At 40.5% G+C, this 17,778-nt stretch overlaps 1 protein-coding gene across 1 annotated transcript in view; it reads left to right on the plus strand.

Annotated features, from left to right (window-relative positions):
* LOC126187752 (proteasome activator complex subunit 4-like) overlaps positions 1-17,778 on the plus strand; it is a 255,098-nt gene that overhangs the window by 6,808 nt on the left and 230,512 nt on the right. Inside the window, exons 2-5 of the mRNA XM_049929005.1 lie at positions 7,721-7,861; positions 9,675-9,791; positions 9,868-9,912; positions 9,996-10,212. Coding sequence (XP_049784962.1) covers positions 7,721-7,861; positions 9,675-9,791; positions 9,868-9,912; positions 9,996-10,212 — 520 coding nt within the window. The remainder of the gene's footprint in view (positions 1-7,720; positions 7,862-9,674; positions 9,792-9,867; positions 9,913-9,995; positions 10,213-17,778) is intronic.

Here is a 17,778-nt window from a genome sequence, read left to right on the forward strand (position 1 = left end):
TCTCAAAAATGATATCGACAGGAAGTGCAAAATGGCTAAGCAGGGATGGCTAGAGGACAAATGTAAGGATGTAGAGGCTTGTCTCACTAGGGGTAAGATAGATACTGCCTACAGGAAAATTAAAGAGACCTTTGGAGATAAGAGAACCACTTGTATGAACATCAAGAGCTCAGATGGCAACCCAGTTCTAAGCAAAGAAGGGAAAGCAGAAAGGTGGAAGGTGCATATAGAGGGTCTATACAAGGGCAACGTACTTGAGGACAATATTATGGAAATTGAAGAGGATGTAGATGAAGACGAAATGGGAGATATGATACTGCGTGAAGAGTTTGACAGAGCACTGAAAGACCTGAGTCGAAACAAGGCCCCGGGAGTAGACAACATTCCATTTGAACTACTGATGGCCTCGGGAGAGCCAGTCATGACAAAACTCTACCATCTGGTGAGCACGATGTATGAGACAGGCGAAATACCCTCAGACTTCAAGAAGAATATAATAATTCCAATCCCAAAGAAAGCAGGTGTTGACAGATGTGAAAATTACCGAACTATCAGTTTAATAAGCCACAGCTGCAAAATACTAACGCGAATTCTTTACAGACGAATGGAAAAACTGGTAGAAGCCGACCTCGGGGAAGATCAGTTTGGATTCCGTAGAAAAGTTGGAACACGTGAGGCAATACTGACCTTACGACTTATCTTGGAAGAAAGATTAAGAAAAGGCAAACCTACGTTTCTAGCATTTGTAGACTTAGAGAAAGCTTTTGACAATGTTAACTGGAATACTCTCTTTCAAATTCTGAAGGTGGCAGGGGTAAAATACAGGGAGCGAAAGGCTATTTACAGTTTGTACAGAAACCAGATGGCAGTTAGAAGAGTCGAGGGGCATGAAAGGGAAGCAGTGGTTGGGAAAGGAGTAAGACAGGGTTGTAGCCTCTCCCCGATGTTATTCAATCTGTATATTGAGCAAGCAGTAAAGGAAACAAAAGAAAAATTCGGAGTAGGTATTAAAATTCATGGAGAAGAAGTAAAAACTTTGAGGTTCGCCGATGACATTGTAATTCTGTCAGAGACAGCAAAGGACTTGGAAGAGCAGTTGAACGGAATGGACAGTGTCTTGAAAGGAGGATATAAGATGAACATCAACGAAAGCAAAACGAGGATAATGGAATGTAATCGAATTAAGTCGGGTGATGTTGAGGGTATTAGATTAGGAAATGAGACACTTAAAATAGTAAAGGAGTATTGCTATTTGGGGAGCAAAATAACTGATGATGGTCGAAGTAGAGAGGATATAAAATGTAGACTGGCAATGGCAAGGAAAGCGTTTCTCAAGAAGAGGAATTTGTTAACATCGAGTATAGATTTAAGTGTCAGGAAGTCGTTTCTGAAAGTATTTGTATGGAGTGTAGCCATGTATGGAAGTGAAACATGGACGATAACTAGTTTGGACAAGAAGAGAATAGAAGCTTTCGAAATGTGGTGCTACAGAAGAATGCTGAAGATAAGGTGGGTAGATCACGTAACTAATGAGGAGGTATTGAATAGGATTGGGGAGAAGAGAAGTTTGTGGCACAACTTGACTAGAAGAAGGGATCGGTTGGTAGGACATGTTTTGAGGCATCAAGGGATCACAAATTTAGCATTGGAGGGCAGTGTGGAGGGTAAAAATCGTAGAGGGAGACCAAGAGATGAATACACTAAGCAGATTCAGAAGGATGTAGGTTGCAGTAGATACTGGGAGATGAAGAAGCTTGCACAGGATAGAGTAGCATGGAGAGCTGCATCAAACCAGTCTCAGGACTGAAGACCACAACAACAACAACAACAACAACATGCCATTCATGGGATGTTGGAAGTAGAGATGGGCAAAACTGTTCTTTTCAGAGATCGGATCAGAACTGTTCAGTCCCTGAAATGAATTAGCTCTTTTTCATGACTCACCACTCATTCACAATAGAAAATAAATGGAAGGCACATTGCCCTTTAAACTTGGTTTATTCCAGTACTATAACTGTATTTTGATCTTATTTGATCCTATTATGAAGTAACACAGATAATGAGTAAGAATTTTGTATTGTTTATTGAAATTTCCACGATATGACAAAGTTTTTGATTATTGATTTATTTTGCACTATCGTGGCTTTTTGGGTGATCGGAAAACGTTGTAACTTGTGATTTACATTAACAATATATTTGGCTATAATGTGTTAAAATTTCATTAACGTCATACAAATACATCACAAGCCATATATTTTTAAAGTAAACATTTCCTTCCGAAGACGCCTAAAATCGCGAAATCCGTACCAGAATAAGAAAAAAAAATATAAATTTGACTGTAAGACTAAAGTGCTGCATATAGCCTTACGCAGAATAAAACAAGGAAAATATTGGTGTATCACATTTTGCGATACGTTTATCGGTTCGCTCGTAATTAAAGCGTAAATTCGAGTGTCCATAATAAAAATCCTATCGTAAGAGGAGTCGTCAGGAACCTAATCTGATCAGTTTAAACAAATAAAAATAAAATAAAAACAAATGATGTATACATAACATAATAATGTAATATACATAGCGGCATTACTACGACGAACAATATCCAGTAGAGACGAACTCCGATGCAGAGGCCGCTGAGTCAAGCAGGTCGAGCCGCGAGCTGTATTACTGCGTGAGCTAAGACCGCAGAGACCAGAGTGACACCTGAGTTGCTTTTCTCAACGCTCTGGCTAGAGTCGAGAACGGTGGGGTGAGCGTTGAGCAGGCGAGTTCCGAGGGTGGGGGGAGCGGTGAACGGCCACCAGTCACCCGCTCCGAGACAAATCGTCCGTTCTCTTGCGAGCAGGTTGTTGCAAGTAGTTCTTATGTTCTCCGCTAGGGGCTCTCTGTCCTGTTGCTCGCATCAACTGCCCAGAGGGCAGGACGTGCGACTGAAACGATCGCCGACGGAGTGCGACGCTAAGTTAAGCTGCGCCAGGCACTGCACGCGGCAGAGGAAGTGCTGAGACGGCACGGCATATGTAAAACACAAAATCCAATGGGGCACTGCACAATGCAGGCAGCCAAGGTAGAAGCAGGGCAGAGGCCGGCGCTGGCTGTGTTGTGTGGCGTGCAGTGTGCTCTGACCAGCAGAGGCCCCGCTGATATGCTCCGTCTCTCTCTCTCTCTCTCTCTCTCTCTCTCTCTCTCTCTCTGCTGTGGGAAACGTTTGGAGCTACTGTTCTTTTTTTCTGAATCACTGATTGTTCACTCCTTTGAATGAGTCAACTCTATGAATCAGTTCAGGAGCGAATCCCCCATCTCTAGTTGGAAGCACTCGCTGTCTGAAACCTGTTCCACATATTCAGAGTAACTGACATATTTCATCTTTTTGGAATGTGGTCCACTGTTACTTACACTTTCAAAAATAGTGTCTCAGTTTTTATGATGGTGTTATTCATAGACATCGGTAACACCTAAACTCTGCGAAAACAACATTTTTCATTACGAACTTCAACTCTTTTGAGAATTTTTACTTTTTTTCATCTAACAGTTTTTCCTCTCTCTTTTTGCACTGTTTTCCATAGGACAACTGTGACAGAAAACTGTAAGGTTCTACTTGAAAGAAAGTGAACAACATTACACGACACACAAAGTTAACCACTTGCACAGTGATTGATGAAAGAAGCCGTGTCGATTGATATTGAGTCACCTCAGTCTACAGCGACAACTTTGCTGGCACTGCCAATGTAGTCAGCATTAGCTAGTGGATGATACTGTGTTCAGTGCGCTTACAAACCATGAGCGAAATCATGTTTCTTGTCATGACATGTCAGCGGTTGTGTCTGTTAAACATTTGAATGAGTGCTCAAAACATGCACTGTACTGTGGGTGTAGGCCAGTGGGGACAGTGTAATGCTATGGGGCATATTGATGTTCGTTCCCATGGGACCTGTGTTGGTAAACGAAGGCACCATGACAACTGTCTAAACATTATTGTGGATCACCTGCATCTTGCATCCCTTCATGCTTGGACTCTTCCCTGACAGGGATGGGATCTTCCAACTGGATTATTCTACACGTAATAAGGCCAGAAACATGCCACTGTGGTTGGAGGGAATTGATAGTGAACTCATGTTGGGTCTTAGCCACCAGATTTACCTGATCTGAACTCGATGGAACACGTCTGTGACAATGTGTGTGCCAGTTCCACACACACAAACCACAGACCTGTAATTCATGGGAATTACATGATCAGTGTGTAGACATTGGTGCCACATACTGCCGGAAACCTACTAAGGACTGTTAGAACCCATGTCATGCAGAATTACTGCTGTATTGCATTCCAAACCTAAGCCAACATGCAATTAAGCAGATGGTCATAGTGGTTTGACTCATTAATGTATATCAGAATTCTGAATTTACTTACCACAGGTGCAACCTGCAATATAGCCAATAAGTAAACACAAAAGTAAAGAAGGAAAGCATTCATAGCTTTTTGGTAGGGATGAAAGTAATGGTTACACTCTTTTGGTTTCAAACATTTTTCTGTTGCATGCACTTAATTCTTATTGCTCACATTGACTGACTAGTAGTTGCACAGCACACACCATTTGAAAATGAACTGTAACACTCCATGCATACAGTTTTTGATCATAATGTAAAATCAGCATCTCTCTCTCCCACATGTGAGTTTGAAAAGTGTAATTTTTGGTAAGAGATGTACAGCATGATTTTTGGTTTTGGTAATATGAAAATTCTTTTTTTAATCACTGAATACCATATTTTCAGTAACTAGTTGTAAAATACACTCCTGGAAATTGAAATAAGAACACCGTGAATTCATTGTCCCATTAAGGGGAAACTTTATTGACACATTCCTGGGGTCAGATACATCACATGATCACACTGACAGAACCACAGGCACATAGACACAGGCAACAGAGCATGCACAATGTCGGCACTAGTACAGTGTATATCCGCCTTTTGCAGCAATGCAGGCTGCTATTCTCCCATGGAGACGATCGTAGAGATGCTGGATGTAGTCCTGTGGAACGGCTTGCCATGCCATTTCCACCTGGCACCTCAGTTGGACCAGCTTTCGTGCTGGACGTGCAGACCGCGTGAGACGACGCTTCATCCAGTCCCAAACATGCTCAATGGGGGACAGATCCGGAGATCTTGCTGGCCAGGGTAGTTGACTTACACCTTCTAGAGCACGTTGGGTGGCACGGGATACATGCGGACGTGCATTGTCCTGTTGGAACAGCAAGTTGCCTTGCCGGTCTAGGAATGGTAGAACGATGGGTTCGATGACGGTTTGGATGTACCTTGCACTATTCAGTGTCACCTCGACGATCACCAGTGGTGTACGGCCAGTGTATGAGGTCGCTCCTCACACCATGATGCCGGGTGTTGGCCCTGTGTGCCTCGGTCGTATGCAGTCCTGATTGTGGCGCTCACCTGCACGGCGCCAAACACGCATACGACCATCATTGGCACCAAGGCAGAAGCGACTCTCATCACTGAAGACGACACGTCTCCATTCGTCCCTCCATTCACGCCTGTCGCGACACCACTGGAGGCGGGCTGCATGATGTTGGGGCGTGAGCGGAAGACGGCCTAACGGTGTGCGGGACCGTAGCCCAGCTTCATGGAGACGGTTGCGAATGGTCGTCGCCAATACCCCAGGAGCAACAGTGTCCCTAATTTGCTGGGAAGTGGCGGTGCGGTCCTCTACGGCACTGCGTAGGATCCTACGGTCTTGTCGTGCATCTGTGCGTCGCTGCGGTCCGGTCCCAGGTCGACGGGCACGTGCACCTTCCGCCGACCACTGGCGACAACATCGATGTACTGTGGAGACCTCACGCCCCACGTGTTGAGCAATTCGGCGGTACGTCCACCCGGCCTCCTGCATGCCCACTATACGCCCTCGCTCAAAGTCCGTCAACTGCACATACGGTTCACGTCCACGCTGTCGCGACATGCTACCAGTGTTAAAGACTGTGATGGAGCTCCGTATGCCACGGCAAACTGGCTGACACTGACGGCGGCGGTGCACAAATGCTGCGCAGCTAGCGCCATTCGACGGCCAACACCGCGGTTCCTGGTGTGTCCGCTGTGCCGTGCGTGTGATCATTGCTTGTACAGCCCTCTCGCAGTGTCCGGAGCAAGTATGGTGGGTCTGACACACCGGTGTCAATGTGTTCTTTTTTCCATTTCCAGGAGTGTATTAACTTTAGTTGCAACAGTCATGTTTAATGAATTACTTGTCTTTCTCCCAGACGTACAGGATGAGGCATAATAAAGAGCAATTTTTAAAAGACCGTTAAGTAAAAACAATTCGTTAAATTTTTTATGTCATAATCTTAAAATACATGAGAAAGCATTTTTTGCAATAGTAAAACATTGGTTATTTTTTGAAGATAACTCCTGTACGATGGTGTCCATTTTGACACACACATTCCTCCAACCGGACCTTGAAGTTATTCATCACATTGCGCAGCATTGCCAGTGGGATTTGAACAACTTCCTGTTGGATCTACTCCTTCAGGGCTTCAATTACTTGAGGAGGGTTATTTTCGTAAAATTTACTTTTCAAATAGCCCCACATGCTGTGAGGTCCAGTGAACAGAGGGCCATGCAATTCCCTACTTCGGGAGATCACATGATTTGGAAACAAATGATTGACAATATTCATGCTTACTCGAGCAATGTGGGAGGTTGCTCCGTCCTGCTGGAAAAATTCGTATTGTTCACTTTGTAGTGTGCAAGTTGTGGCGTAAAAAAGTTTTCCAACATGTCTGCGTATCTCTGTGAAATCACTGTTAAAACATTACTAAGACCACCTTCAAAAAAGTATGTTCCTGTGATCCCTAATGAAGACATGGCGCACCACACAGTAACTTTTGCACAGTGCAGTGGTTGCTGATGCAATTCTCTGTCGTTAATGTCACTCCAGAACCGAAAGTTCTGGTTTTTCATGTAACTGGAGATATGGAAGTGAGCTTAATCACTGATCCATAAATGGTTTACAGTGTCCTTGTCTTGATTAATCATGTCCAAAAATTCTTAGCAGAACCGGCTTCGGCTCACGTAATCTGTTTCCTTAAGGGCCTGAACCATTCGGATTTTGTAGGGGTGAAAGTGCAAATCTTGGTGTAAAATTCTTCTTACCATTCTGTTCGAAATCCCAAGTGTAGCACTGTGCCAGTGAGCTGAGTGACAAGAGCTTCTCTCAAAGGAAACTCTTACATGTTCGATTTTTTCAGGTGTGCGCACCGTTTTTGGTCTCCCAGGTTTTGTTTTTGTCATTGACACTGTCTCCTCGAAGTTCTCAACCCACTTTTTAATCACACAGGCAGACGGCACTAGCCGATTTCAATTAATGTTGAAATGCTTGCGGAATGCACAGCTTGCTAGCTGGTATGAATTATCGTTTTGATAAAATGCTTTGACAGCATACATATGATGCTGTGGGGTCCAGCACTCCATTATAACTAAATGTTATTTCTTGCCAAATGTAACTGACGCTATCCCATCCAACTCTCTCCGATGCAGCTTGATTCACGTGCTTTTTAAAATTGCTTGATATTATGCCTCACCCTGTACATGGACCCTCCGCCACACACCGTCAGGTGGCTTGCGGAGTATGGATGTAGATGTAGAAGGGTTGAAAACAGCTGACAATGTATTTTCATATGTGTAAATTTATGATTTCTTATACAGTGTATCTCCTTTCCAGATACATAAAAGTATATGGACTGAAATTTTCAAAAGAAGATCACATAGCATTCATTCATTTGATGTATGAACTAACGACCATTCCTAGCCTGGAACCATGGCTCGTCAGCAAGTTTGCAAATGTATCGATATGCCTCTTGAAGTAAGATTGTGTTAAATTTGTGGTAAATCTGTACAGTTATTTTAATTAACAAATCCATTATCTTCGTCTCCCTCATCCTCACAATCAATGGGTCTCTCTTAAACTTTGGTGCGAGGAATTCTGGACTCCCTTACAACTTTCTCAGTTGTACCCTTATTTCCTCCCTGAGGAATCTAGGATAGTTTTCTTTTTTAATTTTATATGCCTCTATTGGTAGTTTTAAAATTTTGTGTTCTGAAGGTAAGTACTGGCAGCCATTCTGTCTACTATAGTTTTACAGTTATTTTAATCCCATAACCAAGTATTATTTCAATAATCCATCTGTGAAAAATGTTGTTCGTGAAAACCCTATGTATTTAATAGGTATATTTAATTTATATAATATAGACAAGGATGGTAAATAAAGGGATTTCTGTAACTTCAAGGGCAACTCAAAAAGTAGCAGTAAACTGTCAGTATTAATGCAATTAACATGTCAGGCATTTGAAATGCCTTGGAAGTGAAAATGCATACTATGAGAAAGTTTCGATGTACACCGACAGATATATTATGTTAGAAAGTAATAACTTAAGTCTGGAAATACATCGTAAGTAATGGGTTAGCCGTTCTTTCTGGCATCTGAGTCCAGCAAGCTATGCAGGAGAGCCTCTGTGGAGCTTGGTAAATACTGTGAACTACTGGTAGAAATTAAACTCTGAAGGTGGGTCCCAAGTCATACATGGATAGCTTAGTTGATAAAAGTATTGCCTGTGAAAGGCAAATTTGAGGGTCTGAGTCACAGTTTAGCACATAGCTTTAATTTATCAGGGGGTTTCAAAGCAGCACACTGTCCTCAAAAGGGTGACGGATTCATTTGGAAGGACAGTGTCAGCTTCATTATTTACTAATGTTTGAGTAAACTGAAAATCTTTCCTTTATTTATATGTTATAAATTTACTGATTAGCTGGAGACAACATGGATGGGAATTTATGGAGATTAAGTAACATTTGTGAGCGAAATTCATCTTTTCTGTGAACTGTAATCACAGAAGATAAGATCTGCAGCTACCAGTTTTATTTGGAGGCCTGAGATTTACCAGTACCCACATCTCAAGAAGTGTAGTCTGTAAACATTTAATACCAAGGCACCCCTGTTGACTGCATTTTTGACAGAATTTCACTGGGATTTGCAACCAAACATAAAGTTGCCGATGTTTAATTATAAAAAGCAATTCTGTAAAATTACCAGTGTGTTTGACCTGAGTTGTAAAAGCTTGTAAAGTGAGAGTCTGCTGCTTGACATTGCTTTTTTGTCAACTTTTCTTGGACATCCATGCTCTTATCATATCCTGCGCTCGAAGATTCTTTTTCGTCTTCTGTCCCTAGGGAATTCTGAAAGACGAGTTTTTTGCAGATATCAAAGAGTGCTTCCACATAACTTCTGTTATGTGATTGGTGTGAGTGAATGTGTTTAAATTTTGAATGTCACTTTCTTAAGCAAGACTAGTAGACGTCAAAGGATGAAACGCACACAAGGCATCATTAGCCCAAAAAAATAAAGAAGTTATTACATACTACAGTCAAGTTAGCAATGACATCTGTGGAAAAATTAGCACCTTTCTGCCTCAACTGAATTTTTGTTTTGGATCATTTCTGTTTGGCCTTAAATGAACCATTATTATTCAATAGATACTGAGAGGAGAAAGCGAAAAGTACTGCAGTCGTGCAAGTGTAATGTTTAAACTTTGACCTGTATGAATTCTGTGTATTTCTGTTTTAAGTTGTGGAATACACGCATTTCATTGTCTACAGTTTATTCAAAAATTGTGTGTAGGAAGAAGGAATTGCTGTCACCAGATGAATTACAGTTGCCATGGAAACCACTATTTGAGCTCTGCGAGAGGATAATGAACACAAGTCTCACTGCAATTGGAATGTATAGATACTTCTCGTAAGTATTTTTAGGTATTAATGTATGGCAGTTTTATCTAATGTGTAAATATCTAATTCTCAGTTTCACTTTCCAGTTCACTAGAGAATACCTTGAAGAATTTAGTTCATGCTGCGCGTTTGTAAGTAGTCAAAAATATTATATTTCTTTGCTGCTTTCTGCAAGGGAAAGAAAAAATAAATAAATGTTTGTCTTTTTGATTAGCTACTTTCCTCCTGAGGCAACACAAGAAATGCTTGATGCCTGGCGACCACGCCTATGCCCGTTCGACGGAGTTAATATAGAAAATAACATCGAATTTCTAGAGTGGTTTCTTCCTATTGCCCTCCCACCTGAGAAAAGCCATCTAGGATACAAACTTTGGTTTGAAGAGTTAATGAACCTTTGGAAGGTTTGCCACAATGCTCCTATGTGGGAAAATGTGAGTATAACACTTAACATTCCTTTGTTTATTCAGTTGTAGCTGTTTAGGAGTAGCAGTATTAGTTGTATTTTATCATAATGTTTATGCATTGTAAATAACCATTTGCTAATTCACACTGTTCTCTAAAAGTTGCTGGAATACAGTAATGAGTGCCCCCCCCCCCCCCCCCCCCCCCCCCCCGCACACACACAAATATGACTCCCCAGACCGCTGCACAACTACAGCTTCACCACAGTTAAAATAAGACAGTGAGAGTTACACACTTCATATGGGCTTCTCCATCTATATACTTGCCCTAGAGTAAGGAACAGTATAAAAGAATACTTATTGGGTCAAATCTGATTTTTGTGATAAACTAATTTTTATGAGCCTTGCACCACTGAAGTCTCTGGTTCACATTCACCTGGATTACGAGAGGTTTGGCAATAGCATGCCTACACACAATGATGATGATGATGATGATGATGATGATGATATGATGAAGATTATTATTATTCTTTCTTTTCTCAGACGTTATGTCTGGTCAAAAATGGAAAGTGATGCGGACCTTGATCAAACGTGACTTCCTTTTAACTGTACAGTATATGTTATATTGCATTTAGGAACTTTCGGGTGATTGAACATGTATCAATAATTACGGATTTCTGTAGTTGTATATATAAGTTTGGATGTAGCTGTATTGCATTGATGTACTGGTGGATATTGTGTGGTATGACTCCTGTAGTTGGTAGTATAGTTGGTATAATGTCAACTTTATCCTGATGCCACATGTCCTTGACTTCCTCAGCCAGTTGGATGTATTTTTCAATTTTTTCTCCTGTTGTATTGGGTATGGATATTTCAATTAGTTGTGTTAATTTCTTCTTTTTATTGGTGAGTATGATGTCAGGTTTGTTATGTGGTGTTGTTTTATCTGTTATAATGGTTCTGTTCCAGTATAATTTGTATTCATCATTCTCCAGTACATTTTGTGGTGCATACTTGTATGTGGGAACGTGTTGTTTTATAAGTTTATGTTGTAAGGCAAGCTGTTGATGTATTATTTTTGCTACATTGTCATGTCTTCTGGGGTATTCTGTATTTGCTAGTATTGTACATCCGCTTGTGATGTGATCTACTGTTTCTATTTGTTTTTTGCAAAGTCTGCATTTATCTGTTGTGGTATTGGGATCTTTAATAATATGCTTGCTGTAATATCTGGCGTTTATTGTTTGATCCTGTATTGCAACCATGAATCCTTCCGTCTCACTGTATATATTGCCTTTTCTTAGCCATGTGTTGGATGCGTCTTGATCGATGTGTGGCTGTGTTAGATGATACGGGTGCTTATCATGTAGTGTTTTCTTTTTCCAATTTACTTTCTTCGTATCTGTTGATGTTATGTGATCTAGAGGGTTGTAGAAGTGGTTATGAAATTGCAGTGGCGTAGCCGATGTATTTATATGAGTGATTGCTTTGTGTATTTTGCTAGTTTCTGCTCGTTCTATAAAGAATTTTCTTAAATTCTCTACCTGTCCATAATGTAGGTTTTTTATGTCGATAAATCCCCTTCCTCCTTCCTTTCTGCTTAATGTGAATCTTTCTGTTGCTGAATGTATGTGATGTATTCTATGTTTGTGGCATTGTGATCGTGTATGTGTATTGAGTGCTTCTAGGTCTATGTTACTCCATTTCACTACTCCAAATGAGTAGGTCAATATTGGTATAGCATAAGTATTTATAGTTTTCAGTATTTTTGTTAATCTTTGTCTATATTTTTCTTTTAGTTCTTCTTTAGTATTTGTATTATCTATTCCTATTTTTTGTCTGTATCCTAGATATTTATAGGCATCTGTTTTTTCCATCGCTTCTATGCAGTCGCTTTGGTTATCCAATATGTGATCTTCTTGTTTAGTGTGTTTTCCCTTGGCTATGCTATTTTTCTTACATTTGTCTGTTCCAAAAGCTATATTTATATCATTGCTGAATACTTCTGTTATCTTTAGTAATTGGTTGAGTTGTTGATTTGTTGCTGCCAGTAGTTTTAGATCATCCATGTATAGCAAATGTGTGATTTTGTGTTGGTATGTTCCAGTAATATTGTATCCATAATTTGTATTATTTAGCATGTTGGATAGTGGGTTCAGAGCAAGGCAGAACCAGAAAGGACTTAATGAGTTTCCTTGGTATATTCCACGCTTAATCTGTTATTGGCTGTGATGTGATATTATTTGAATTTGTTTGTATATTAAGTGTGGTTTTCCAATTTTTCATTACTATGTTTAGGAACTGTATCAATTTAGGATCTACTTTGTATATTTCCAATATTTGTAGTAACCATGAGTAGGGAACACTATCAAAAGCTTTTTGGTAATCAATGTATGCATAGTGTAGCGACCTTTGTTTAGTTTTAGCTTGATATGTCACCTCTGCATCTATTATCAGTTGCTCTTTACATCCTCGTGCTCCTTTGCAACAGCCTCTTTGTTCTTCATTTATAATTTTGTTCTGTGTCGTATGTGTTATTAATTTCTGTGTAATGACTGAAGATATTATTTTGTATATTGTTGGTAGGCATGTTATGGGGCGATATTTAGCTGGGTTTGCTGTGTCTGCTTGATCTTTAGGTTTCAGATAAGTTATTCCATGTGTAAGTGTATCAGGGAATGTGTATGGGTCTGCAATGTAACTGTTAAATAATTCAGTTAGATGTGAATGTGTTGAGGTGAACTTCTTTAGCCAGAAATTTGGTATTGTATCTTTTCCAGGGGCTTTCCAATTGTGAGTAGAATTAATTGCTTGGGTGACTTCATGTTGCAAAATTATCACTTCAGGCATCCGCAGTATCATCTTTTATGTGTCTGTTTCTGCTTGTATCCACCGTGCATGCCTGTTATGTTGTACCGGGTTTGACCATATGTTGCTCCAGAAGTGTTCCATGTCTGTTATGCTTGTTGGATTGTCTACTTTAATGTGTGTGTTATCTATTGTCTGGTAAAATTTCTTTTGGTTTTGTTTCCTTCTATTTTCACTTTTTTTTGTATCTTCTAAGTCGTTTGGCCAATGCTTGTAATTTCTGTTTCTTTTCATCTAATTGCTCTATCGCTTCTTGTTATGAGATTTTACCTAACCTTTTTCATTTTTTGTCTGACATTTCATTTCTTATAAATTGTGTTAGCTGTCCGATGTCTTTTCTCAGTTTTTCTATTCTGATCTGTAGCCTGTGTTGCCATGCTGGTTTTGTGGGTTTCTTCTGTTTGTTGGTTGGTTCTGATCTCTGCCTAGTGTGTATATTTAGTGTAGTGAGTGCTCCTATACAAACCAGTAGTTGTAACTCTTTCATAGTTGTGTTTTCATTTATTTTGTTGTGTATGATTGTGTTGATAGTTTTTATTGTTGTTTCGACTTGTGGGTTATTTGGCGGTCTATGCAAGAATGGTCTAATGTCTGTATTTGTGTCTTTGTATTCTACATATGTCGGCTGAAATTTCTCTTCTATATCTAACATGTGTCACTTCGTGTTCTATTTGTGCTTGTTCTAGTGGCTGTCTTAAGATTTCGTTTTCCTCTGATTGTTTAATTGATGCGTGTTGGTCTTTGTTTTTTTGCTCTGGGATGTTTGAGTCCATTACTGTATTTTCTTCTTCTTCTGATTGCACATTATTTTGTTCCAGTATTTGTTGTACTTGTTGTTTGATGTTTTCTAATTCTGACTGGGATATCCTGTTATTTTTTATTATTACACGGATCTGATCAGTTAGTCGTTGTTCTGTTAAAAATTTTAATTCTGGGTATCTGGTAATAAATGTTGTGTATACTTGTGATCTGTATCCAGTTGTGTTGGTTCCTAGGTTTGTTGCTTGGTAATAACAGAACATGAGGTGTCGATTAACTTCATCTGACCATCTCATCCTCTTTCTTTGTTTTCCTTCTAGGGTGGTTGCAGGAAGCATATCCTGCAAAACACCTCCATTTGGATTTAAATCATTTTTCAGTTGGCTAGCAGTGTCGTTACCATTGTGGGCGGGCATAGGGTTCAAGCATCGTCCCCGATCATGACGGCACTTGTCCGAGGCTTCTTTAGTTCTGTCCTGAACCAAGTAATCACACTAAAAGGGGGGTTAGCCCTATTAGTGGTTTGTTCTTTTCGTTGCCTTTTACGACTGGCAGAACATACCGGAGGCCTATTCTTTTCCCGGGCCTCCACGGGGTTATTACTATTATTATTATTATTTGACTGACAGAATTTGCATCTTCAGTCACGTATGAAGGTTTGTGCAGTCCGTGTAATATTCTTGTAACAGAACCTTCCTTGTTGGTTAATAATGTTCCCCATCCATTCTTCCATGCTGCTCCCCTTTCTCTGTTTCATTAAGTTCCAGTTGTCTTCAGTTACTGTACTTAACAGATTTAATTTCCCCATGTGCATTCTTATACCATCATGTCACTAGATACAATAGCTCTAGATGTTGGCAGTGGTGTTATTTAAACTTGGCTGCTTGATGGTCTGACCGAGGCAAAAATCCAAATGTACTTCATTGAGGGGTGTACTTCTCTGTTCAGGGTATCATTGCAGTGCATCAGGTAATGAAAAAGATAGACGCATCCTTAGTGACCACGTGCACTCTTTTTCTCACATTTGATAGATTGGTGCTTCCATCACCGACCAAAGCAGGCTATGAAGTTATCGCAGTCCGACCGTACATTCCGAACCCGATGCACTGCTACCAGTATCATCGTTACCACCACGTGTGAATGTCCTATAGACACTGGCCAAATGTGTAACCTGTGGTAGCGATGCTCACGAGGGCGATTATCAAACTCCTCCTCCCTGGGTATCAATTGCAATGGTGACTTCTTTGTTCGCCCACATGTCTTACCTGGCCACCTGCTGTATGCGATCCCTCAGTGTCCTCAGCGGTACTTCCTGGGAAGGGGATCGAATTGCCCTTCTCCGATTGTACTGGCCTCTTGTCCGTTCAACACTAGACTATGGGTGTTTCATTTATGCATCTCCACATCTGTACATCTTACGCCATCTCAATACAATCCACCGTCGTGGCATCAGTTTGGCCAGTGGCACCTTTTACAGTAGCCCTGTTGAGAGGCCTTATGCAGAAGCTGTCGAACTACCACTGTCATACTGCCGTGATTTTCTCCTCAGCAGATACACATGCTGTTTGTCTGCCATGCCTGGCCACCCATCCTATGCTGCCTCTTTCCGTGTCTCCTTTGATCACCAGTATGGGGTGTGTCACTCTTCTCTGTTACCTCCTCGAGTTTGCTTTTGGCTATTGCTTTGCTGCTTAACTTCGCTCTTCTTGCCACTTTCCCAGTGAGTGTGAACCCTTCACCACCTTGGCTTTATGTGGCAGCCTGTGTTCACCTTGGACTTCATCCGCTTCCTGAGGACTCTACTACAGACTCCCTCTATTGCCTTAAGTTTCTTGACCTTCACATGGAACTTGACATTTGTGTACATTGATGGCTCTTGGACTGGCCATGGTATGAGGTGTGCCTTCGTCATTGGCAACAGTGATATTTTCAGTGTTGGCTTCCGGAACACTGCTAGGTATTTACAGCAGAGCTCTTCACCCTGTATTAGGCAGTGCAGTACACCTGGCAACAGAGGCTTTTCAATTGTTTCATCTGCTATGACTCTTTCAGTGCCCTTCAGAATTTGTGTGTGCTGTACACCATCCATCCTTTAGTGCAACACGTCCAGGAAAACTTTTACTTGCTCACTCTTAATGGAGCCATGGTGACATTAATGTGGATCCCTGATATCATTGGTCTGATTGGAAATGAGGCTCGTGATGCTGCTGCTAAGGATGCAGTCCTCGTAACTTGACCTGCTAGTTATTTAATTCCGTCCAGTGATCTCTGAGTCGTCGACTGTGAGCAGGTGGTGTCACTTTGGCGTTACCAATGTAGTGGTATTTTCTTTATGGGAACAAGTTTTGGGGAATTAAATCTTTGCCACCAGCCTAGCCAACTTCCTCTCGGCCCTCTCGCTGCAGGAAACCATTTTAGCTAGGTTGCGTATTGGGCACTGTCTTTCTACTCATCACCATTTGTTAAGTGGTGATCCCCCAGCACTTTGTGCTCATTGTCCTCAACATTTGACAGTTTGCCATTTCCTGAGGGAATGCCATGTTTTTTTAACACTTATGTTCTAATTTATGTTTGCTGTCTGAGTTATCGGCTGTTTTAGCGAACGACGCTCGGGCTGTTGACTGTGTTTTACTTTTTATCCATTGTAGCAATAAGGTGAAGGACATTTAATTTTTATTTCAGGGCCTTTGTTGTCTCTATGGCATATTTTATGGACCTTTTTTCAAGTCCCTGTTTTTAGCTGTCTTTCCTTCCGATTGGGCTTACCGTGTAGTCGCTTTTAACCCCTTTTTCGGCTTTGTGTTCTATGGTTCTAACATGGACACATATGACCCTAGTTGTTTTTGTGCCCTAAACCAAAATGAACAGATCTACTACCAACTTGAAATACTGGCAGGGGTCATCTACTTTGAAAGTTCTCAAGTCCAGGTTTCAAGATTTTTAGCATAATAACTGAGAGAATAGTTATTTTAATTAAATTATTATTTATACTTTTTTGCACCGTGTGTTGCAAAATAATTTTATCTGATTGGAGCAGTAAATAAATGAAAGATTATTGCTTTTATATTCACCACATATTTCTTCATATTCTCCTCATATGAAACAGTAAGATGTGAATGGATTATTCAATGATACTGTGATTCAGGGTGTAAAATTATTTTTCTTAAATCTAATCATGACCTTCATGTAAGGCTTGGTTTGCATGAGAGCGAACACAAGTGAATGAACATTGTTTCTAGTGTAAATGCGAGTGTATGGTTCACATTTATAGGTGTTCGCTTGTATACATCTGGTTGTCGGTCTTTCAGTGAATGATCAAAGGAAGTTCACGTTCTCTTTGCTTTGGCAATTAGCGTATTGTGAACAGCATAGAGTGCATTTGTCATGTCAGTCTGCTGTTTTTCATGTACAAACTACTTCTCTTATTAAATGAGAGTTGTGTAAGCAATGAAGTGGATAGAAGGAAATTAATGCTGCTAATAGGGGGGAGTGAGAGAGAGAGAGAGAGAGAGAGAGAGAGAGTGAGAGAGATGTAGTTATCCAGATCTGTGATAATTACTTCAAATCCAGAATTTATATTTAATCTATGCTGCACTTTTTATAAATAACTTTACGTACTATTCATTAATTAACCAGTTATTCAGGGTGTCCAAGGAGGAATGGTTGGTATTCAGAAATATGATAGGAACAATCATTTGACACAATAAAGCCTAGTAAACATGGGCTCTAAAGTGCAAACCTTAGGAACTATGAGCACTTGTTCAGTAGAAGAGATGTGCTTCACAGTAGTGAAGATGAACAAGTGTTCATAGCTCTTAAGGTATGCATTTTAGAGCCCATGTTTACTAGACTTTTTTGCTTCAAATGATCATTCCTGTCACGTTTTTGAATATTGACCAGTCCTCCACGGGAGTTACAGGAAAAAATTGCTTTATTTTATGGACAAATTCGATGTTATTTTTTGCCAAT

Source organism: Schistocerca cancellata, chromosome 5 (assembly GCF_023864275.1).
Source record: "Schistocerca cancellata isolate TAMUIC-IGC-003103 chromosome 5, iqSchCanc2.1, whole genome shotgun sequence".
NCBI lineage: Eukaryota > Metazoa > Arthropoda > Insecta > Orthoptera > Acrididae > Schistocerca > Schistocerca cancellata.